At 39.7% G+C, this 25126-nt stretch overlaps 1 protein-coding gene across 10 annotated transcripts in view; it reads left to right on the forward strand.

Annotated features, from left to right (window-relative positions):
* LOC131162145 (vacuolar protein 8) overlaps window positions 1–25126 on the forward strand; it is a 62074-nt gene that overhangs the window by 12941 nt on the left and 24007 nt on the right. For 6 of the 10 annotated variants that reach the window (XR_009138695.1, XR_009138696.1, XR_009138687.1 and 3 more), the window contains exon 2: window positions 3593–5058. Coding sequence is in view for 1 of the 10 variants with exons in the window: in XM_058118365.1 (XP_057974348.1) it covers window positions 3656–5041 (1386 nt within the window). In the remaining 9 variants the exon portion in view is untranslated. Of the gene's footprint in view, window positions 1–3592; window positions 5059–24617; window positions 24749–25126 lie in introns of all 10 variants that reach the window. The other 4 variants (XR_009138697.1, XR_009138698.1, XR_009138690.1 and 1 more) reach the window with 1 other exon arrangement.

Consider the following 25126-nt stretch of genomic DNA (forward strand, 5'->3'; position numbering starts at 1 on the left):
CCATGGTGCAGAACGCACACACGACCCAACAAATAGAAATTCCTGCTCTCCGGGAGGCCTGAACACTACTTCCTTCTTACGGCAGTCAATGCTCACAAAACTGGATGCCAGCCAATCCATCCCTAGGATTACATCAAACCCATGCATATCAAACGTGATTAGACTGGTAGGCAGCCTCCTCCCCTGAATCTCTATTGGGTAATCCTTGACCACTCTACTGCATACCATCACTAACCCTGATGGCGTATCCACACCTAACTCGACCTCTAATGGTTGAGCTTCCACTCCACACCGTTTAACAAATTCTCGAGATATAAAGGTGTGGGTTGCACCCGAATCAAAAAGAATTACAACATTATATGATAAGCTGTAAATGGTACCTGTCACCACATTGCCGATGTTCTCTGCATCGCCTGGCGTCATTGAGTACACCCTAGCCTGAGCGATGCCTCCCTAGTGACCACCTCGAGGTGCCTAGTTACCATCCCGGTGCTGAGTCGGTGCTGAAGGGAGAGTCACTATCGCCCGACAGTCGAGACTTGGATAATCGAGACTTGCATTCGCCCCAATGCTGCTTCTAGCACTTGGGACACATTGGCTTCTTTGAACTCCCCTGGGAAGCTTGAGATCCCGACTGCTGTTGCTGTTGGCTTGAAGGACCACCGAACTTTTTCCAATAGCTCTTGCCGGAGTCTGACTGTGAATTCTGGGAAAAAAGCCTCTTCTTCTGATTCGCCGCTCTCTCCCCCTCCTGGATGCTGGCTTTAGTCGCTATGGCTCTATCCACAAGCTCGTAAAACCCGTGGATCATCAACGCTACCACCTGTGTGCGTATAGCTTGCTTCAAGCCCCTCTCAAACATATTAGCTTTCTTCGGCTCATCTGAAACCATGTGAGGCGCAAACCGAGATAACTCCACAAACCTAGCTGCTTATTGTTGCACCAGCATCAATCCCTGAGTCAAGTGGAGGAACTCCTCAGACTTCGCCTTATGGGTGGCGATGGGGAAGTATCGTGCGAAGAACACCTCCTTGAAGTGACTCCAGGTAGTCGACACGTACCCTGGGCGCTGCTCCTCGACTAGCCTAGTTGATCGCCACCATCTCTTAGCCTCCCCCACCAGCTTGAGGGCGGCGTATTTAATCTTCTGTTCCTCTGTGCACTCAGACACCTCCAGTAGATCCTCCATCTCTTGTAACCAGTCCTCCGCCGCAATCGGGTTCGGCCTTCCCAAAAATGCCGGCGGATTCGTTCTAGAGAACTGTTGGTACGTGCAGCCTCTATTTGCAACCATCTGACCCTGCTCTTTGGAACCCCTCCTGGGTTCCTTCCTGGCCTGCCTTGCTATATCGCAGAGGAACACAGGTGCCTCAGTCTCATCCTCACTGGAGGCATCCAGGTAATTATCGCCTCCTGCCATAATCCTCTTCCCTTTAGGTTCCATCCTGTACACAGGTAAAAGCCGACTTAATTATTCCACATTTAACACAATAAATGCAAATATGGGACAAGAAGATTAAGCAACACGTATTCGAGGCACCAACAACCCATACACACTAGACCGTTTAACCTTTCATCTCGACATCCGAGTCAAGTCTCTCAACCTAGAAATGAAACCATTGATGAATTTACCATGATTTTTTTGAAATCGTCATTCTTGGAAAAGCACAGAAGACCGTCGAAGGAAATCCCACCTCCGAGCCTCCATACTAAAACCCGACTAACTCTCTAACTCTATCTCATTACAGCCAATACTCTGGTAATTTACTCACTGACCGTCAAAGTCTGCAGAACCTAGCAAACCTAGGCTCTGATACCACCTGTAATGCCTCGGTCCCAACTTACGGCCTGGGTGTTACTGTAGTGACGTCTGTGTACCTGATATACTTCTCAATAGATATATACGCAACGGAAAACATAAACATCCATCAAACTATTACCATAGTTCTAACTGTCTGATAGATAAATACAACTATTCCAACATCCATATACAATACTGTATGATACTCGACGCATCCTCGAGTCTTACAACATTTTACAAGTTTTGAAAACCTATAACATAACCTACAAAATCGAGCTCGTGGAGACGCTCACTCAAAAACAGATCGCTACCTTGCCCCAGTCCTTGCTAATCTCAACCTCGATAAGGACCTGAAAAGATAGTTTGTATGATAGGGTGAGACACCTCTCAGTAAGGGACGATTAAGCTAATAACAATGTGTGGTCAGCATGCTTTAAGTGTTTGACAAAAACATAAACATATATAATCATTGTTTTTGTAATTGTAAAATACGCAGCCCATTTTCATCATATGAACACCCCTATAGTATATAACAACAATTACATAAATGTACAGATATGCAGGATAGGACACGCCCTCAAACTCTATACCATGTATAAATCCCCACAATCGGGGTTGACCGCCCCTACTGTCTCAATACAGCCTGGCTTCATATAGATCAAAAGTATGGTGTCCTCATTGGCAACGGATCTGTGCCTGCACTATCATTCCCCAGGGTTCCTAAAGCATATCGTGCAATTAAAACAATTTAAACACTCTTTTGAAATCATTTCACAAAACACATCATTACGTGAAATCTGGCCCGTAGTCGTCAAATAAACTTCCTACATTTTCACAACAGTTCTAGTATTTCACAACATCAACACCTGCCACACAGTTTTCCACATTCAAAAACAACCTGAAAGTAAATATAAACAGTTAATATCACAGTATGGGTTTTAAACAACGAAAACAACATTTCCGTCCGGTGAAAAGGTCCGGAATGACAAGTACAATATTCTAAAAATATAACATTTGAATTTGATTGGTTGGTTTTGAAAGTAAAGTTGGTTTACCGAACCGAGGCCCGAAAACCCTAAAACCGTCGTAACTCGATATCTAAAAGTTATTTCAACATTTCAATCGATTCATATTGTATAAATCATTGTAATAACATAACCCCCTTACCTGCGTGTGAATTGGAGTCCAAAATGACCTGGAACTCAAGCACTAGCTTTCCGAACCCCAAACCTACACGGTTCAAAACAATGGCACGAAAACCCCGAATCCTAATACTTGAAGAACAACACTTCAGTATTATCTCGTATACTACAGATCTACCGAACCAAAAGCAAAAACCGACCCTTACCTTGATTTTTGGGAGAAACTCGGAAATCTCCGAAATGAAATTCTGATCCATAGAACCTGTAGGGATTCCTTCTCTGATCCACGTAGCGACGTTGGATCGTCAATTCTGGCAACACACGACCCGAAAATCTTAGAGTGAGAGAGAGTGGAGTTCGTGTCTAGAGAGAGAGAGAGAGAGAATGAGAGTTTATAAAGAAAAACCTAACTTGGCCTTTTAAGTAATCAAAATAAATATCTCCTCGAAGATATTTATATATAAATATCTCAAAATATCTCCTTTCAAAATATCTCTTCCAAAATATCTCTTTATTTATTTATTTATTCATTATACATATATATATATATATTTTAATCGGGTTACTACAGGTGAAGTTAACTCTTTTGCTTTGCATATGAATTTGTATATGTGAATTCTAACTTTTTTTTTACTGCTCTTGATTTCAGTTGTTGAAGCTCTGAAGATTTAACTAAATGGGATGATCATGCGTCAGGCTTGAAATCTGTTTGATGGATCAATCAAAGATAAGCATGGATTGGGAGGAAGCATTCAATCAGTATAAAAACATAATTGCTTACCAGAATGAGGACTTGCAAGTAAGAGCCACTATCAGGCTTGCTCAACAATCTTATCATGTTCCAGAAGATATATTAGTGCGGACTGTGCCAATACTTGCTGGGCTTCTTGCTTACCCTCCAAGGACTTTAAGCCCCGCTATTCAAGAAGTTGCTGCTTACTGCTTAAATTGCATTGCTCGTCAGGGTGATGGAAACAGATTGGCAGAGATTGTTGGTCAATCCGGTGCCATCACTTCATTCTTGAGGTTGTTACCACATTCTGAGGGCAGCTTTCAGAGAGTTCTGATTAAATGTATTTGGAGTCTAGTCACTTGTTGTGACACAAATCGGGCAATAGTAGCCAGGAATGGTGGGTTGGAAACTATCATCAGAATGTTTATTTCATGTGTGGATGGTACACGACGGTACTTGTTAGAGATCTTAAGTGCAATGGCTTTGTCGAAAGAGGCTAGGAGGGTTATTTTCAGCTCAGGAGGCCTTTCCGTTCTTGTTGAATCAGCTAGCCATGGCAGCATGATTTCTAGGGAAAGAGCTGCTCAGGCAATTGGATTACTTGGAATAACAAGAAGGGTAAAACGTATGCTTGTTGATGTGGGTGCAGTTCCAGTGCTTGTCGAGTTATTGCGGGTTGGAGATATTCCGACAAAACTAGTTGCTGGTAATGCTCTTGGTGTGATATCAGCTCATGTTGATCACATTCGTCTAGTTGCTCAAGCTGGGGCTATTCCTTTGTATGCTGAGCTTCTTCGAGGACCCGATCCCATTGGCAGGGAGATTGCAGAGGATGTGTTTTCTATCTTAGCTATTGCTGAAGGGAATGCAGTTGCGATTGTTGAACACTTGGTGACGATTCTTCAAGGAGATGGCGACGAAGCAAAGGCTGCAGCTGCTGATGTTCTATGGGGTCTTTCTGGTTATAAGCATTCAGTATCAGTTGTTCAAAATGCTGGTGCCATACTGATTTTAATTGAGCTTTTGAGGAATGGGAATAATGAAGTCAGAGAGAAGGTGTCTGGGGCAATTGCCCAACTGAGTTATGATGCAGTGGGCAGAACAGTGCTAGCTGATTCTGGGGCAATTCCAGTGCTTATTGATTTGCTACGAGATGATTCAGATGAGTTGAGGGATAATGCTGCAGAAGCCCTGATCAATTTTTCTGAAGACCCATTACAGCATGGTAGAATATCTGAAGCATTTGATAACCCTTCTTTCCAAAGTATGCAGAATAGACTACTTCAAATTCATGCATCTGAGGAACACATGATTAGATCTATGAGAAGCATTAGCATTGAGCAGCTCAGCAGGGACCAAGATTGATTGCTCTGTGTACCCTTGTAAGCATTGTTCTTTTTTCTTTTTCTTTTTTAAAAATTTTTATTTACTGTTTTTATTGAAATGTGTATAGCATCCATTTGAGTTGTTTTTTTATCCTTTCAGTTCAATCATCTTTTGTGTGCTTTGGGAGATCATGCTAAACAATTGGCAGGAGAGTTAATGCTGTTCTTTGCTTATTAGTAGTGAAACTGACTGGGATATCTTATTAGGTCTTTGGTTATAACTGCTTTGCACTGAATATTAATTGAATTCTTCCTATGTCTCATGTTACTGTAATTTCCCCTTTTGAACCTGGGATAAAATGTCATCTATAATTGTTGGAATGCAATGGATTTCCTTTCTGTACCAGCTACTGATGGATCTGACATAGTATGTGGAACAATATATGGGCAAGGTCTGAGTGTATGAGGATGAAAATACCTCATCAGAAGCCGGCATAGGGTGTAGAGAACACTTCTCTATAACAAGAAACCCCACAGATCCGGTTGGAGAGTCTTTTGCATAACACAGCGGGAGAGTAGTGGAGAGAGTGACAGAATTTGGTTGTCTTTTCTTTGACAAAACCCTATGCGAAAAATGACTATTCTCAAATTTTATTATGGAAATATCCATTTCTTACCATTCCGTAGTAGTTGAAACTTGGAATAACAGTAAATTTTGCATGTCATTTGCCTTAAAATGACACATTTTTCCTTTGTAAGCTATTATTCCATTATGCAAACCAAACCTTAACTTGGTATGATTATGTGGAGAGTCTTCGACTCTTCTGCATCTCCTTTTCACCCTTGCATAATTGCAAAAAAGCCTGTTGCTTTTCAAGCTGGGTATAATTCCAATTCAGAAGTCAAGGCTAAGGCCAACAGCCCCTCTAATGAAATCTCCCTATACAAATAGGAGTCATTGATAAGTATGATTGCCGCCAAATGGTGGAGTTTGTCACACATTCTTTTTACTACTTTACCTGGTCTGTTGTCTTCTATGACTTTTGGTCTATTTTAGCTTCATTGCCAGAAATTTTTCACCGGCAGGGCTGCTGGAAACTTTTTTGAGCCGTGGATGAATCTTATTCTAGTGCTTGACCTAACCCCAGTGCCAAGGTTGAATTGCCTAGTTCTGACTCCTCAGAGCCCATCCTTAAGAAAGAATATCTCTATATCTGAGAAGTGCCATCTCCAGATCCACATAAGCTGCATTATGTAAAAGTTTAAAGTTTTGTTTATGGGAGGAAGTCAAGGCTTCTTCTTTCTTTCTTTCCGTATATATATTTTGAGTTTTGCATGCTTTGGCAGTTCTTAGGCACACTGCCTTATGTTTCTCTTGAGGCATCATCTATGAAGTCACTGTACCCTAATTTTATCTCTTGTTTGTTAGAGTATGCTTAGGCTTGGTTTTTAGACTTTTACCGTGCCCTTATAGCTTCTCAATTATGCTAGCTGTTGCAAAAACCGCATTAGGGAGTGGGCTGGGATTTCCATTCACGTACTCCTCCCCCATTCTCTCTTATCCTAAGGATTGGGAATTTATCCCTTCACAGGGGACTACTGGTGGTATTTTGATTGTGTGGGACTCTTATGTTACTAGGGTGGACTCTTCTGTTGGTTTCTTTTCCCTTTCTGTTTGACCTTTGATGTTAGAAGGAGTGGTTGATGGTGGTTCACTTCAGTTTATAGTCCTACAAGGCCTACTCTTAGATCTATTTTTTGGGATGAGCTTTTTGCTGTTTTTGGTTTTTGTTCTCCTAGTTTGATTGTTGGGGTTGATTTCAATGTGGTTAGATATCCATTGGAAAAGAAAAGGGGTCTTAGGTTCTAATGAGATGCAGAATTTTGGTAGGTTTATAAGGGAGTGGGGACTGAGATACCTTGATTTGGAGAATGCTTTGTTTTCTTGGTCATTTGGAGGGGAGAGGGTGGTAGCTAGTTGTTTGGATAGGTTTTTATTATTCATTTTCGTGCTGAGTGGGATGATGAATTTCCTGATCTAACAAAAAAATGTTGGCTAGACTAGTTCTCTCTATCATTTTCCATGTTGTTAGAGTGTAGGAAGGAAGTGTTGGGATATGAATCCAGCCCAAGATCAAATAACATGCACACAAATAACACACAAGATTTACGAGGTTCGGCCAATTTAGCCTACGTCCACGGGAGAGGAGTAACTTCGCTATATATATATATATGGGTATACAGTGAAGGAGGAGGAGGAGGAGGATTACAAGACACTAAACTCACTCACCTTAATGCACACTCACAGTGCACTCACAATTAATATATCTTCACTCTCACTCTCTCTGTGTTTTCGTGTATATCACAACAGAGGGGAAGTACCCCTTTTATAGGAGGAGATTCCCTCAAAAAATCAGCATCTTTTTCTTCTTTATCAAAAGGTGGGTGGAGTTGCTGCACCAAACAGCAACCACTTTTGACAAATTGCAGCCATCTTCCCTTTCATCTTCATCATCAGATTTTGGACACCCTTTCTCCACAAAGAAGCCATCTTCCATGTGAGGCCACTGAATTGCAGCTAGCCAATTTTGACATTGGCATGTCCAGCTGCAGCAAGTATTCTTGCCTCCTTTATTAATAAATGAGGTGGGCCCCAACAAATCTCCCCCGCTCGACTCATGCGGAGAGTTCCACCAAACCTGTTGCGGTTCTATAAGTTTTAAGCTTTGACTTGGATGTTGTCTTAGTCATCATGTCTGATGCATTGTCATCAGTATGGATCTTCTCTATACTTGGCTTATTTGACTCCAACGCTTCACGAATCCAGTGGTATCAAACATCAAGCTTTGACTTTGAAAACTTGGATTCTTGCTGAGATGAATAGCGCTTTGATTGTCACAATAGAGAACATACTTCTCTTGTTTGAGGCCAAGTCTTCCAGAAACTTTTTCATCCATAGAAGCTCTTTGCTTGCTTCAGTGATGGCAATGTACTCTGCCTCAGTAGTGGACAATGCAACACATTTTTGTAGCCTTGATTGCCACGACATTGCTCCCCCTGAAAATGTCATTAGGAGTCTCGAAGTAGACTTTCTGGAATCAACGTCACCAGCCATGTCTGCATCTGTATAACCTTCCAACATAGGTTTGCCATGACCAAAACATAAACATAAATGAGAAGTACCTATAAGATTCCTGAGAATCCACTTGACGGCTTCCCAATGTTCTTTGTGAGGATTAGAAAGGAATCGACTTACTACTCCAATTGCATGAGCGATATCGGGTCTTGTGCATACCATAGTGTACATCAAGCTACCCACGACTGAAGAGTAAGACACTTTCTTCATTTCTTCTTTGTCATTTTCACTTGTAGGATATTGCTTGGAAGTAAGCTTGAAGTGTCCTGCAAGTGGGCAACTGACTGGTTTTACTTTGTTCATGTTAAATCTTTCTAGCACCTTCTCAATATACCTTTTTTGAGATATCCACAACCTTTTATTTTTCCTGTCTCGAAAGATTTTCATTCCAAGAATCTGTTTTGTTGGACCCAAATCCTTCATTGCAAAGGATTTGCTTAGTTCTTTCTTTAATTTTTCTATCTTCTTAGTATTACAACCAACAATCAGCATATCATCCACATAAAACATGAGAATAATGAAATCATTGTTAGAAAATCTCTTAATAAAAACATAGTGATTAATTGTGAACCTGCTATATTCGTGCTCCATCATGAAGGAATTGAACTTTTTGTACCACTGTCTCGGTGCCTGCTTGAGACCATACAACCTCTTTCCCAGTTTGCACACCAACTGTTCTTTTTCTTTGACCTTGAATCCTTCAGAATGTTTCACGTAGATTTCTTCTTTCAAATCACCATGGAGAAATGCAGTTTTTACATCAAGCTGCTTAATCTCCAAGTTCAAGCTGGCAGTCAATCCAAGAACAACTCGAATGAATGACATCTTCAACCCACTGTGTTATAATATTGACAGCTTTTCTGTTGAGCATCTTCCAATCAGACTTGGTTTTTCCACCTGGCATGATCCCTTTGCATTCAATGGGATCGAACAGATCTTTACAGTACAACAAATCTTCCATCATTGTCTTCCAGATGGAATAATTTGTCTCTGTAAGTCTGATCATGGAACTGCTCCCAGTTTTTGTACTTTCTCCATTTAATATGCTTGGGTATGTACGTGGACAACTGCAGTGAATAATGTTACTACAGTATAATCTCAAAGGTTAGGAACAAATCCAGCCATGAAGGCACTATCAATACACATCAAGAAAACCCGCCATTGAGGCAGTATTGATACACAGAAATAAAACCTGCTGTCAAGGCGATATTTATAAAAAATTAAATAAAACTTGCTAACAAGGCGGTAAACCTGGTTCTGATACCAATTGTTGGGATATGAATCCCGCCCAAGATCAAATAACATACACACAAATAACACACAAGATTTATGTGGTTCTGCCAATTTAGCCTACGTCCACGGGAGATGAGTAACTTCACTATATATATAGGTATACAGTGAAGGAGGAGGAGGATTTTAATACACTCAACTCACTCACCTTAATGCACACTCACAGTGCACTCATAATTAATATATCTTCACTCTCACTCTCTCTGTTTTTTTTTGTGTACATCACAACAGAGGGGAAGAACCCCTTTTATAGGTGGAGATCCCCTCCAAAAATCAGCATCTTTTTCTTCTTTGTCAAAAGGTGGGTGGAGTTGTGCACCAAACGACAGCCACTTTTGACAAATTGCAGCCATCTTCCCTTTCATCTTCATCATCAGGTTTTGGATACCCTTTCTCCACAAAGAAGCCATCTTCCATGTGAGGCTACCGAATTGCAGCCAACCAATTTTGACATTGGCATGCCCGGCTGCAGCAAGTATTCTTGCCTCCTTTATTAATAAATGAGGTGGGCCCCAACAGGAAGTAGGGTCCAATCCTATTTCATTTTGAGAACATGTAGATAGATCACTTCTATTTTCATTCTTTGGTTTAAGGATACTTGGAGGGAGTGCTCAGTTAGAGGTTGGGAGGATTATAGGTCAGTTTAAAAGGGAAGTTGAAAAAGCAGAATCGAGAAATCTTTGGTGATTTTTTAGGGTCCAGAAGTCTAGTATTTTGGGGGATGTTGATGCATCGGGTTGGAGGAAATAGGAATGTTGTTGGATGATGAGGTTGTGAATTTTGTTTCCTTGCAAAATGAGCTTGAGGTTGTGTTGTGTTGGGGCCCGCCTCATTTATTAATAAAGGAGGCAAGAATACTCGCTGCAGTTGGGCATCCTAATGTCAAAGTTGGCTAGCTGCAATTCGGTGGCCTTACATGGAAGATGGCTTCTTTGTGGAGAAAGGGTAACCAAAACCTGATGATGAAGATGAAAGGGAAGATGGCCGCAATTTCTCAAAAGTGGCTGCCGTTTGGTGCAACAACTCCACCCACCTTTTGACAAAGAAGAAAAAGATACTGATTTTTGGAGGGAATCTCCTCCTAAAAAGGGGTACTTCCCCTCTGTTGTGATGTACACAAAAACACAGAGAGGGTGAGAGTGAATATATATTAATTGTGAGTGCACTGTGAGTGTGCATTAAGGTGAATGAATTGAGTGTATTGTTATCTTCCTCCTCCTTCACTGTATAATCAAATATATATGTATATATAGTGAAGTTAATCCTCTTCCGTGGACGTAGACTAAATTAGCTGAACCACGTAAATCTTGTGTGTTATTTGTGTGCATGTTATTTGATCCTGGGTGGGATTCATATCCCAATAATTGGTATCACCGCCTTGGCGGTAGGTTTTATTTCTGTGCATCAATATTGCTTTAATGGCAGGTTTTATTGATGTGTATTCATTCCGCCTTCATGGATGGATTTGGTCATAACCTTTGAGATTATACTGTAGCAACATTGTTCACTGCAGTTGTCTACGTACAGTATCTGAGCATATTAAATGGAGGAAAGTACAAGTCTTGGGAGCAGTTCCATGATTAGCCTTACAGAGACAAATTATTCCATCTGGAAGACAATGATGGAAGATTTGTTGTACTGTAAAGATCTGTTCGATCCCATTGAATGCAAAGGGATCATGCCAGGTGGAAAAACCGAGTCTGATTGGAAGATGCTCAACAGAAAAGTTGTCTGTGTTATGAGACAGTGGGTTGAGACGAGGGCAATTCGTGATACAGCCAAAGAAACGGATGCCTACAAACTTTGGCAACATCTGGGAGAGATGTACGAGCCAAAGAATGCCTAGAACAAAGCCTTCATGATAAGAAGACTCGTGAATTTAAAATTATATGATGGACAAAATGTTTCAGATCACTTGGATAAATTTAATGAAATTCTTGATAATCTGGTGAGCATGGAACTAACTATTGCAGATGAAATTCAAGCATTGATTATGCTAAGTTCATTACCAGATAGCTGGGAGACACTGGTGTAGCTCTCAGTAATTCAGCACCAAACGGAAAGGTAGCCTTGAGCATGGTGAAGGATAGCATCACAAGAGAAGGCAAGAGAAGAGCTGAGCAAGGCTTGCCCACTCACTCTCAAGGACAAGCGATGGTTACTGAGAGGTGAAGAAGCAGATATTCCCAAGGAGACAAGAAGAACACAGGCAAGTCCAAAAGCAAGTCTAGAGGCAGATCAAAATCAAGGGGTAACTTCACCTGTTATTATTGTAATAAGCTTGGTTAAGGAGTGTTGGAAATGGAAGGCAAAACAAACTAGCGAAGACAGGAAAGAGGAGGACAAAAGGGGTGTAGCTGTGACTTCTGATGAAGGTGAAAGTTACGTGGTGTGCGAGGAAGGACGCGTTAACCTCACTTGTCAAGACACCACATGGATGATTGACTTTGCAGCATCATTCCATGTAACAGCATGAAGAGACTTCTTCTTATTTTACAAATGTGGTGATTGTGGCTTTGTTGAGATGGGAAATGAAGTCAAATGCAAAATTACTGGTAAAGGAGACGTGTTAATAGAAACAAATGCTGGCTGCAAGCTACTACCGAAGGATCTTTAGCATGTACCAGACATTCGCCTTAACCTGATCTCTACAGGTCAACTTGATGACACGGGTTATGAGAGTTATTTCGGTAATGGAGTTTGGAAGCTCAAGAAAGGGAATTTGGTGGTGGATAAAGGAAAGAAGGATGCTAGCTTATACTACACTCAAGCTAAGCAACTCTTTGTAAGAGATGTGAATGCTACAGAACATGAAGTCGCCAATGAGTTATGGCATAACCAAGGTCCTAAATTTCGATTTCGACTCAAATTTCGAAGCTCTAAAAGTACGGAAATTTCAACAGAAATTTCAATTTTGATGTCAATTTCGATTTTGATTTGAAAAAATAACAAAAATTAGTAGTAAAGCATGAAATTCTTTGTGAAACTTTAGAAATGGTTAACAAACATAATAATATAAGTTTTAGGACTAATATATTACAAATTAAATACATCTATGTATTGTATAAGGTGGAAAAGTTGTAAAATAGTATGTGTATCAAACATATTTGTAAGCTAATATACATTAAATATATTTAGTTAATACAAATGAAATTCATAAATCATTTAAATATTATTTATTGTACAAATAATGATAATTTAGACATGAATGGTTAAATAAAATGTTACTGTAAGTTTATTTTTTCATATAATTTCAGAAGCACTTATAATAATATTTTGTTTCGATAAAATAAATAAAATAAATTAAGATAGAAATTTCACTTCACTCCTAAAGTTCTCATTTGAATTCTGATAAAATTTCATTGTATAGTTAAAATTTCAACAAGTTTTGCTAACATTTCGAGATTTTGATAAATTTCGGATGATTCGTTGAGATTTCAACGGAAACTATGCAATACGGAAATCGATTACCATTTTGATTTCGAGGGTGATAGAAATTGAAAATTTTGACCGGAATTTCGAAAATTTCGTGGAAATTTAAGACCATGGGCATGACAAACTTGGCCACATGAGCGAGAAGGGACTCTAGATTCTTGCAAGGAAAAAGCTCTTTCCAAATTTCTTAGGTAATTCTTTAAAAAAATGTACTCATTGTTTAGCTAGTAAACAATGTAGAGTTGCATTTCGAAAGAACCCCCCATTTAGGAGAAAGCAAATTCTAGATTTGGTTCATACTTATGTGTGTTTTATGAATGATAAAAGTATTGGTGGATCACTGTATTTTGTTACATTCGTTGATGACCACTCTGGAAAAGTGTGGGCTTATCCTTTGAAGAGTAAAGACCAGGTATTCGATATGTTCAAGAAGTTCTAGGCCAATGCTGAAAGACAAAGTGGAAAATAGCTCAAATGTGTTCGTTCAGACAATGGTGGTGAATACATTGGACCATTTGAAGAGCATTGCAGAGTCTATGGTAGCAGGCTTGAGAAGTTAGTTCCCAATACTCCTCAACACAATGGCGTTGCAGAAAGAATGAACAACCATCTGCAACAAAATTATCTGCATGCTCTCTCATTCAAGGCTACCAAAATCCTTCTGGGGCGAGGCATTAATGACAACAGTTAACCTCATCAACCTTTCTCCTTCAGTTCCTTTAGGAGGTGACATTCCTGAAAGGATCTAGACTGGGAAAGATGTATCCTATAAACATTTAAAGGTATTTGGTTGTAAAGCTTTTGTTCATATTCCTCGAGATGAAAGGACCAAACTTGATGCAAAGACAAAAGAGTGCATCTTCATCGGTTATGGTATTAATGAGTTCGGCTACAGATTATGGGATCCAAAGAACAGGAAAGTCATCCGAAGCAGAGATGTGGTGTTTTTTGAAGATCAAACTATTGACAATTGTGAGAAGGCCAATAATCCAAAGCATGTCCTTAGGAATCCAATTGAGCTGATTCTAAATTTGCCGCCACAGCCACAAGAAGAGCATGACGATAACAGGGAAGTTGATGAACCGATAGCTGAAGGTGATCAAGAAGCTTTAGCAGCAGAACCCCAAATAAGAAGATCCATCAGGGAGCGTCAACCTTCTAGCAATGAGTATGTGTTGCTAACTGACGGGGGAGAACCAGAATGTTATGAGAATGTCATGTCACATGAGCACAAGATTGAGTGGTTGAAAGCCATGAAGAAGAGATGAAATCCTTGCATGAGAACCACACTTATGATTTGGTAGAACTACCAAAAGGAATGAAAGCACTCAACAACAAATGGGTGTCTAGATTGAAAAATGAAGAAGGAAACTCACAACCAAGGTGCAAGACGCAACTAGTTGTGAAAGGTTTTGGTCAAAGAAAAGGCATTGACTATGAAGAGATTTTTTCGCCCGTGGTGAAGATGTCATCCATTTGAGTTGTTCTTGGATTGGCTGCCAGCTTGAACTTGGAGATTGAGCAGCTTGATGTAAAAACTGCATTTTTCTATGGTGATTTGAGGAAGAAATCTACGTGAAACATTCTGAAGGATTCGAGGTTAAAGGAAAAGAACAGTTGGTGTGCAAACTGAGAAAGAGGTTGTATAGTCTCAAGCAGGCGCCGAGACAGTGGCACAAGAAGTTTGATTCCTTCATGATGGTGCACAGGTATAGCAGGTTCACAACTGATCACTATATTTTTATCAAGAGATTTTCTAGCATTGATTTCATTATTCTCATGCTTTATGTGGATGATATGCTGATTGTTGGTCGTGATACTAAGAAGATAGACAAATTAAAGAAAGAACTAAGCAAATCCTTTGCAATGAAGGATTTGGGTCCAACAAAACAGATTCGCGCAATGAAGATCTTTTGAGACAAGAAAAATAAAAGGTTGTGCTTATCTCAAGAAAGGTATATTGAGAAGGTGCTAGAAAGATTTAACATGAGCAAAGCAAAACCAGTCAGTTGCCTACTTGCAGGACACTTCAAGCTTACTTCCAAGCAATATCGTATAAGTGAAAATGACAAAGAAGAAATGAAGATAGTGCTTTACTCTTTAGCCGTGAGTAGCTTGATGTACACCATGGGATATCGCTCATGCAGTTGGAGTAGTTAGTCGATTCCTTTCTAATCTTGGCAAAGAACATTAGGAAGCCGTCAAGTGTATTCTTAGGAATCTTAGAGGTACTTCTCATTTATGTTTATGTTTTGGTCATGGCAAACCTATGTTGGAAGGTTATACAGATGCAGACATGGCCGGTGACGTTGATTCTAGAAAGTCTACTTCGGGATACCTGATGACATTTTTAGGGGGAGCAGTGTCGTGGCAATCAAGGCTACAAAAATGTGTTGCATTGTCCACTACTGAGGTAGAGTACATTGCCATCACTGAAGCAAGCAAAGAGGTTGTTTGGATGAAAAAGTTTCTGGAGGAACTTGGCCTCAAACAAGAGAAGTTTGTTCTCTATTGTGACAATCAAAGCGCTATTCATCTCAGCAAGAATCCAAGTTTTCATTCAAAGTCATAGCATATTGATGTTCGATACCACTGGATTCGTGAAGCGTTGGAGTCAAAGTAGCTAGGTATAGAGAAGATCCATACTGATGACCTTGCATCAGACGTGATGACTAAGACAACGTCCAAGTCAAAGCTCGAAACTTGTAGAACCACAACAGGTTTGGTGGAATTCTCCGCATGAGTCGGGCGAGGGAGATTTGTTGGGGCCCACCTCATTTATTAATAAAGGAGGCAAGAATACTTGCTGTAGCTAGGCATGCCGATGTCAAAATTGGCTGGCTGCACTTCGGTGGCCTCACATGGAAGATGGCTTCTTTGTGGAGAAAGGGTATCCAAAACCTGATGATGAAGATTAAAGGGAAGATGGTTGCAATTTGTCAAAAGTGGCTGCCGTTTGGTGCAACAACTCCACCCACCTTTTGACAAAGAAGTAAAAGATATTGATTTTTGGAGGGAATCTCCTCCTATAAAAGGGGTACTTCCCCTCTGTTGTGATGTACACAAAAACACAGAGAGGGTGAGAGTGAAGATATAGTAATTGTGAAGGCACTGTGAGTGTGCATTAAGGTGAGTGAGTTGAGTGTATTGCAATCCTCCTCCTCCTCCTTCACTCTTTACCCATATATATATATATAGTGAAGTTACTCCTCTCTCGTGGACGTAGGCTAAATTGGCCAAACCACGTAAATCTTGTGTGTTATTTGTGTGCATGTTATTTGATCTTGGGCGGGATTCATGTCCTAACATGTTGCTTGAAGAAGTGCATAGTTGGAGGCAAAAACTAAATTTAAATGGGTGAAGGAGGGCGATTGCAACTCAAAATTCTTTAATATATTGGCCAATGGTAATAGGAGACATAACCTTATTAGAAAATTATGATCTAGGGAAGGGTAGATTATTAAAGATGCTGGGTTGATCGAGAAAGAAATTACTTGTCTTTTTCTGACCTTTACTTGGAGGAAGACTACTTTACGCCTACTATACTTGGTTTAGATTGGAGCCCCATCTCTAAATCTTTGTTGTAAAGGTCCTTTGAGGAGGACGATGAAGAAGTTAGAGGTTGTGTTTGGGTTAAAGAGAGATAAGGCTTCAGATCAGAGTGGTTTTACCATGGCATTCTTTCAGGATTGTAGGGATGTAGTAAAGGTGGATTTGTTGAAAATTTTGAAAGAGTTTTTTTGGTAATTAAGTTATTGGGAATAAGTATTAATTTTACTTTATTAGTCGAGTCCCTAAGAGGAGTCGTGGTGTTAAGGTTCTTGTGTATGGGTTGAGTTCTATGGTAGGTGATATTATTTCTTAGTCTTATGAGTGCTTTTGTGGTGGTGGGGATGGGGGTAAACAGATCTTTGATGCTTTTTTAGTGGCTAATGAGGTGGAGGATGTTCTTCGTTGGAAAGGAGAGTGGATTATTTTTAAGTTGTTTTTTGGGAACATGCATGATTAGGTTAGTTGGAACTTTCCAGAAAGGTTTTTATTAAAAAGGGTTTTTGGTGAGAGGTGTTCTTGGATAAGGGGGTGTGTTTCTAATGCATAATTTTTAGGGATAATCAGTGTGGAACATGATTTGTTGTTTTTAGGTCTTAAAGGGGTGTTATGCAAGGGTATCAACTTTCTCCATTCCTATTTGTACTTGTGTTAGATGCTTTGAGGAGATTAATAGTGAGGGCTATGGATAGGGTTTGTGAAAGGTATTGGGGTGCGGGGTGAGGGGTGGTTGCCTCATTAACAGTTTCCAAATGATAAGATTATATTTTCAGATGGTCATACAGAGTTTTTGTGGATTTCCTAACTACTATTAATATTTTTTTAGCTGGTTTCTGTGTTAGGAGTTAAATTTGGGGAAAAATGGGATTGTGGCTATAAATCTTAGTTCTGATAGGGTTATGGACTTGTCTTCATTAGTTGGGGTTTTAGAATGAACTTTTAAGTTGTTTAGGAGTTCCTTTGGTGGTACTTTTAAATTATTGGGTTTTGGGATCCTGTTGTGACTAGCTGCCTAGTTGCTTAGATGGTTTGGAAGGCACTTTATTTTCTTAGGTGATGCATCACCCTCATTCAGGCAATCAGGCATGTAGACTAATATGCCTTTGTTCTATTTTTTTTTTTTTAAGAATCCCAGTAGGGGTGCTAACAAGATGGGGAAGATTATGAAGGATTTAGTTAGTTGGGAGGTGGCTTGTAGATGTATGGAGGAGAGGGGGCTCGGGTCTTGCTAATTTGGTGACTAAAAACACCTGCTCATTTGGGTAAATGGTTATGGTGGTTTCCCGGGCAGGTGAAATCCCTGTCACAACATAGTTATTAGAAGTAAATTTGGCATGCAGGTGAATGCTTAGGAACTTAGGATGCTAATTTGGGCACTAGATTTTCCTCTTAGGAGTCCTTGGAGATTGATCTGAAAAGTATACTACTTGTCCATTCCTTGTGTTAAATATAAATTGGGCGATAGGTCTCATATTTGTTCTTGGGAGGATATCTGGGTGGGGGATTATTCCTTATCTATTATGTTTCCCCGTCTTTATTTGGTTATTTATTTTTGATAGAAAAAGAATCTTTGTTAAACCAAGCTAGAAATAGATACAATATCAGATCTCGGGTGACATTCTGAAAGCAACAGCTCTTAAAGCCAGCCAGCACTATAAGCCCAAAGTGAAGCCAAATAGTGTACCATGTCCCAAATATGCCCAAACTATAATCTCTTCCCACTTCCTCAGAAAAATTCTGGTGTTCCTCTCCAGTCAAATTCCTCAAATTACAGCACATATAACACAGCTCCACAGCTACCTAGAACTCCTCCACCGACTTTGAACAAACCCACTCTTCACCATGGTTTTAAATTGTGGTCCGGTGTAAGTTGCGTAATGATTGCAGGTGTCATGGGATATAAGTGGCATTATGTAACGGGAAGTGGTTGCGGTGGCTATGAATTTTTTTCATACATGCAGGGGCAAGGCTGCCTACAGTGTGATGACCCTCCTCTTACCCTCGCAAAGCAGGGGGCCTTGTAGCCTGGGGACACCCTTTTAAGCATGGATCCTTTAAAACATGACTTTTAAGGAATTTTGACTGCTTTATTCCACCTTTAAACAGTTTTTAGTAGGCAGCATGATCTTTATATTAATTTTTGGGCACTGTTTACAGAAAAATCATATATATATATATATATATATATTTCACTATTTAGTGACTAAAAAATTTAGAAATGAATTGGAATTGACGACCAATTAATTAGAGAGATGAGTTGAGTCAATAAAAGTACATTATACATGCATGTGAAATTCATCAGTATTCCTTAGGCCTTAGTAATTAGTTTTAAATAGTAAATACTGACTGAATAATACTAACACATTATTTGTGATCCTTAGACCTTAGTATTTAGTTATTAGTTTACTATTTAGGACTAACCAGATATTTTTAAAATAAAAATGTAACTATGTAAAAAAAGAAAGATTTTTTTTTTTCAATTATTATAAATTTTAGATGTTTTATATTAATTATTTAGTTATCTTCAAATCATAAAATAAAATATAAATTTTACAATTTAGAAATTAATTTTAGTAAAAAAAATAGATAGTGTAGAGAAGTAGATCTAATCCGTAAATAAAACAAGATATTCAAATAATTAGATCTACTTGTGATGTACTGATATTTCTTATTGCTTAATGCTTAAAATTAAATAAAAACATAATCTTCAATTAGTTAACTAATTAATGTTTTGCTTGCTTAAATAGAAAGATGAAAAAAAAAACATACCAAATATGGAAGCAGCGCTACTAGCCCCAAGGCCCCCCAAAATTTCCAAACTTGCTTCAATAATAATTAAAAATAAATAAAAGAAAAAAGGAAAAAAAGCATGCCTGAAGGTTCCAAACCCGAATGCTCACTGCTCACTGACCGAACAGGAAGAGAGGAAGTTTCAAGCCCAAGAATCTTCAAAATTTCTTTCTTCTTGATGATTTTCAAATCTATCAATTGAATTCAAAATGGAATCCTCAAATTTTTTTCTTAGACAAGAAGCAAACCGAAGGATGTTCTTTCCCTTGTAGTTCAAACACCAAATCGAAGAAAAATTTCTTGTTTTGGAGGCATCAGACTAGTAGATCTACGGTAGACAACTGCTGGGAGACGGAGAATGAAACAAAATGAGGGAGAAATCTGTAAGAAATGGGAAAGAATGGCAGAAAAGTAGGTGTCGGCATGCATCGAAGCTTAACGTACAGCGCATAACAGAACTGTAGCAGCTGTTAGGGTGGCGTAATAGCTATTATGCATGTGAATTTCACTCCCACTGCAAATATGGTCCATATCGGTATTGGGGGCCCCAAAATCTGTTAGGTAATGGCTGTTGTGCTACGTAACAACCATTGTTCAAAACCATGCTCTTCACCAAAAATTCCAAAATTTGAATTCCACAAGCCCCAAGCAAAAGAACAGTGAAGAAACAAGTGAGAGACATCTTCAGAGGTTTTCCCACACATAAAACACATATCAGCAGATAATGCTGTTAGGGATCTAGGAACAATAATCACACACAAGCAAAATAAGCACACAAAATAAGAATACCAGATTTACGTGGTTTGGTCTAATCTGACCTACTTCCACGGAGCACACTGAATATACTATAACCTGGGAGAAAAACAAGAGGAGGAGACACACACTCAACTCAACTCTTTTCACACTTTTCTCTCTCTCACCTTCAACACTCTCACACTCCTCACTCACTCACTTCACTTACACATTTCACACAACACAAATGTTCTTATTTATAGATACATAAGATAGATATAGAAGGAAAGGAGTTATTGCATTTTAATGGGATAATGAGCACGAGGTGTTTAATGAATTATTTTAGCACATGATAATTGTATTTTTGATGGAATGAATTTGGTACGCAGCTATGGCTCATCCTCTTTAAGGCGTTTCCATACTTTCTCCGTTTCTATTTTGGCTTAACAATCTCCCACTTGGAGACGGAGATACTATCTTAACTAGTATATAGATAATGATGCGCTCAAATTTGTCTTCAAGCATGAAGACCAACTGAAGTTGAGCACAACTTCAGCTTCTCTGTAGTCACCGCCTTTGTCAACATATCTGCCAGATTCCTGCTACCTTGAATTTTTTCCAGTGTCAACACTCCATCCTCTAACAGAGATCTGACGAAATGATAAAGTAATCCAATGTGTTTGGTTTTGGCATGAAATGCAGAGTTCTTTGTCAGATGTATCACACTCTGACTGTCGTTGTGCAAAAGATTTCTTTCCTATTTTATTCCGAGCTTTGTTAACAAACCTTCAAGCCCAATCATCTCTTTATTGGTTTCTGTCACTACTACATACTCAGCTTCTGTAGTGGATAAAACAACAATCTTCTGTATCTGTGACATCCAACTAATAGCTGTTGTGCCAACAGTGAACACATATCCGGTGGTGCTTCTGGGATGATAAATTTCACCCGTAAAATCGGCATCAACATATCCTCGAATTTTCAAATCTCCTTTGCCGAAACATAGACACTTATCAATAGTGTCACGTAGATATCTCAAAATCCACTTCACATCTTTCCAGTGAGTCTTCCCCTAGATTTGATAAAAACCTGCTGATAGCTCCCACTGCTTGACTAATGTCTGGTCTAGTACCAACCATGACATACATGAGACTTCCAATGGCTGAGACGTAAGGTACCTTAGCCATGAAATCCTCTTCATCTGTTTGGGGAGCCTGATCCTTGGAGAGACGAAAGTGACCGGCCAATGGCATATTTACTGCCTTGGCGCTGCTCATGCTGAATCTCTGTAAAACACGGCTAATATACTCCGATTGAGATAATCGCAAAGTTCCCTAATGTTTATCTATGGAGATCCGCATCCCGAGTAATTGCTTGGCTGAACCCAAGTCCTTCATGTCAAACTCCTCCGACATTTGCTGCTTCAATTTCCCGATTTTTCCTATATCTGATCCTGCAACTAACATGTCATCGACATATAGTAATAGTATGATATAGCTAGAATGATACCTCTTGAAGTAGCAACAATGGTCGACATTGCTCTTCTGAAAATTTTTTCTGCGCATAAAGCTATTAAATTTTTTGTACTATTGTCTGGGAGCTTGTTTGAGACCATACAAACTCTTCTTCAATCTGCACAAAAGATCCTCTTTACCTTTTACTGAGAATCCTTCTGGTTGGTGCATGTAAATATCCTCATCAAGATCACCGTGAAGAAATGTTGTCTTCACATTCAATTGCTCGAGATGTAGACCCTCTGAGGCAACAATGCTCAAGATTGATCTGATGGTTGTTAACTTTACAACCGGTGCAAAAATGTCAGTGTAGTCAATTCCTTCCTTCTGCTCGAAACCTTTGACTACCAATCGGGCTTTGTATCTCCTCGATCTGTCATGCTCCTCTTTGATCCTGTACACTCACTTGTTGTAAAGAGTCTTCTTACCTTTGGGCAACTTAGCTAGTTCCCACATTTTGTTGGAGTTGAGGGACTTCATCTCATCCTTCATTGCAAGCTCCCACTTGCTCGAATCTCCCGCCTGACATGCTTCATCATAGCATTCGGGTTCTCCTCTATCTATAAGAAGTAAATAATTCTTATACCTCTTATTTGGTACATGCCGCCGAGAAGATCTCCTAAGCTCCGGAGCTGGAGTAGGAGACGGTGGTGCGACAATCTGCTCCACAGGTTCCTCTGCTTGAGGAATCTTGGCATTTTGTTGTTGTGTCTCCTTTGTCTGAGGATTCTCGGTGCTTCGTTGTTGTGTCCTGACACCTTCTAGGACATCATCCAAGTTTACATAAGTTGTTTCATTTTGAACTGGTTCTGTTGGTTCTGTTGTGTGTCTGTCTTTGTACATCACCTTTTCATTAAAGATCACATCTCTGCTTCTGATCACCTTCTTGTTTTCATCATTCCAAATGCGATACCGATATTCATCTTCACCGTAACCAATGAAGGTGCATTTTCGAGACTTTGGATCAAACTTGTTTTTGACATGATCATTAACATGCACATATGCTCCACAACCAAAAACTTTCAAATGTGAATGTCTCACCTCTTTTCCGCTCCATACCTCTTCAGGTAGATTGTTGCCCAATGGTACTGATGGACTCTTGTTAATCAATTATGCTGCTGTATTGACTGCTTCTGCCCAGAATTGCTTTGCTAAGCCTGACTGCATACGCATGCTTCTAGCTCTTTCAGTCAATGATTGGTTCATCCGCTCGGCTACGCCGTTGTGCTAAGGCGTACTTGGCACAGTTCTTTCCATCCTGATACCATGCTCATAGTAAAATTTCTTGAACCCGATGTCATCATACTCATTGCCGTTATCGGTTCTCAGTTTCTTGATTTTCAAGCCAGTTTCATTTTCAACCATTGCTTTCCAAATCTTAAAAGCATCAAAGACATCAGATTTGTATTTCAGGAAGTAAACCCATACCTTCTAAGAATGATCGTCAATAAAGGTCACAAAGTAACTCCTTCCACCTGGGGATAAGATGGTCATCGGTCCCCATACATTTGAGTGGACTAGTTCAAGTCTCTCCTTCTTTGGGCTATCAATGTATGTCTGGAAACTGACTCTCTTCTATTTCCCAAGTATACAATCCTCGCACATATCAATCTCTACTGATCGTAGATCACTCAACCTTCCCTTTGAGTGCATCACCCTGAGTCCCTTCTCACTGATGTGACCAAATCATTGATGCCAAATGTTGCTATCGACATTTCCTGTAACAACTGAAATAGACATACATGCATTAGAAGTCACATAAAGCGTTCCACTTTTCTTACCTCGTGCAATTGACAGTGCACCCTTTGAAATCTTCCATTCATCGCCAATGAATGTTGGGATGTATCCCTCATCTGCCTGTTGATCAACTGAGATCAAGTTCTTTCTCAGGTCTGGAATATATCTGACATCCTTCAGCTTCCATACTGACCCGTTCATCTTGATCTTTACAATTCCCTTGCCAGTTATGTTGTAAGGTTGATCATTGCCAAGGTATACCTTACCGAAGTCACCTGGTATATACTCCTCTAGGCAATCTTTACTGCAAGTTACATTAAATGAGGCTCCAGAGTCTAAGACCCAAGACTCCTTTTTGCTTTCTAAAGAGCATATCAACATATCACCTTCTTCTGAAGCAACATTTGCTTCTGCCTTCGTCTCATATTCCTTTCTTGGACCTTTGCACTGGTGTTTGAAATGATTGAACTTTCCACAGTTCCAACACTTAATGTTCTTTGTGCCTTGGGAACCTTTGGGATTTCTGGATTTGGATCGCTTGGACCTAGATCTGCCGCGATTGTTTGATCGGCCATGCCCGCTTCCTTTCCATGAATCTCTCCCTCGGCTTTCCACATTCAATGCTGAACTTGAAGTGGAAGCAGTGTTTGACATCCTGATCTCTTCCGTCAAAATCATGCTGAAGACATCATCCAAATTCAATTTTGATTTTCCTGCGGAACTACTGATCGCAGTAACAATATCTTTCCAACTCTCAGGCAACTGACTAAGAATCAGTAAGGCACGAATCTCACTATTAAACTTAATTTCAACTTAGGCGAGTTGATCCGACAACTCGTTGAAATTATTTAGATGTCTACTAAAACTTTTACCTGCAGACATATTCATGGTAAATAACTTTTTCATTAAGTGTACCTTATTGGCCGTTGATGGCTGCTCATACATGTTGGAAAGCGCATCCATAAGAGACTTGATTGTTGTCATGTGCTTGATATTATAGGCAACAGACTTTGCTAGCGTCATCCTGATAGCTCTGAGAGCTTTTCGATCAAGCAACTACCACTCGTCCTCCTTCATGGAATCTGGCTTTCCCTTCAATGGTAAGTGCAACTCCTTATCAAATAAGTAGTTCTCGATCTGCATCTTCCAGAAATTGAAGTTGGTCCCGTTAAACATCTCGATTCGTCGATCTAGAGATGGAATCAACTCAAATGGACAACACGGTTGAATTCATAACGACTGCAAACCTTATAAATTGTTCAAGTTGTTCAAAAACAGACTTGAAATGACTTTGAAAAATTGGTCAAACCTTCTGGTCAAAATTGGTCAACTTTTCGTTAAACTTAACGGAATATACTCCCACTTAACAGAATATTTTGATGCTATTATTTACGACGTTAATTAACGCTGTTAACTAACTGCTGACGTGACAGGTGGAACCCGGTGATGATATGGCACTGACGTGACAAGTGGGGCCTAATGATGACGTGGCGTTGATGTGACAGTGTGGCCTAGTGCTAACGTGGCAGTGGAGCCTAGTGATGATTATGCTAAATTATACCAGGTAAATTCCCAAGGAAGTGGGGGGTCACAATAGACCGCTTAAGTCCCATTTTCCTTGACAGAATTTTCTTTAGACACGTAATTAGCACAATATAGCTCTTGAGACCTCCGATCTGCTCATATTTGGAAATTTTGCTTTGATATGGTGACTTTGCTCCAACTTGTCTCTGATTCCACTTGTTAGGGATCTAGGAACAATAATCACACACACAAGTAAAATAAGCACACAAAATAAGGACATCAGATTTACGTGGTTCGGTCTAATTTGACCTACGTCCACGGAGCACACCGAATATACCATAACCTGGGAGAAAAACAAGAGGAGGAGACACACACTCAACTCAACTCTTCTCACACTCCTCGCTTACTCACTTCACTT

Source organism: Malania oleifera, chromosome 1 (genome assembly GCF_029873635.1).
Source record: "Malania oleifera isolate guangnan ecotype guangnan chromosome 1, ASM2987363v1, whole genome shotgun sequence".
In the NCBI taxonomy this organism is placed as follows: domain Eukaryota; kingdom Viridiplantae; phylum Streptophyta; class Magnoliopsida; order Santalales; family Ximeniaceae; genus Malania; species Malania oleifera.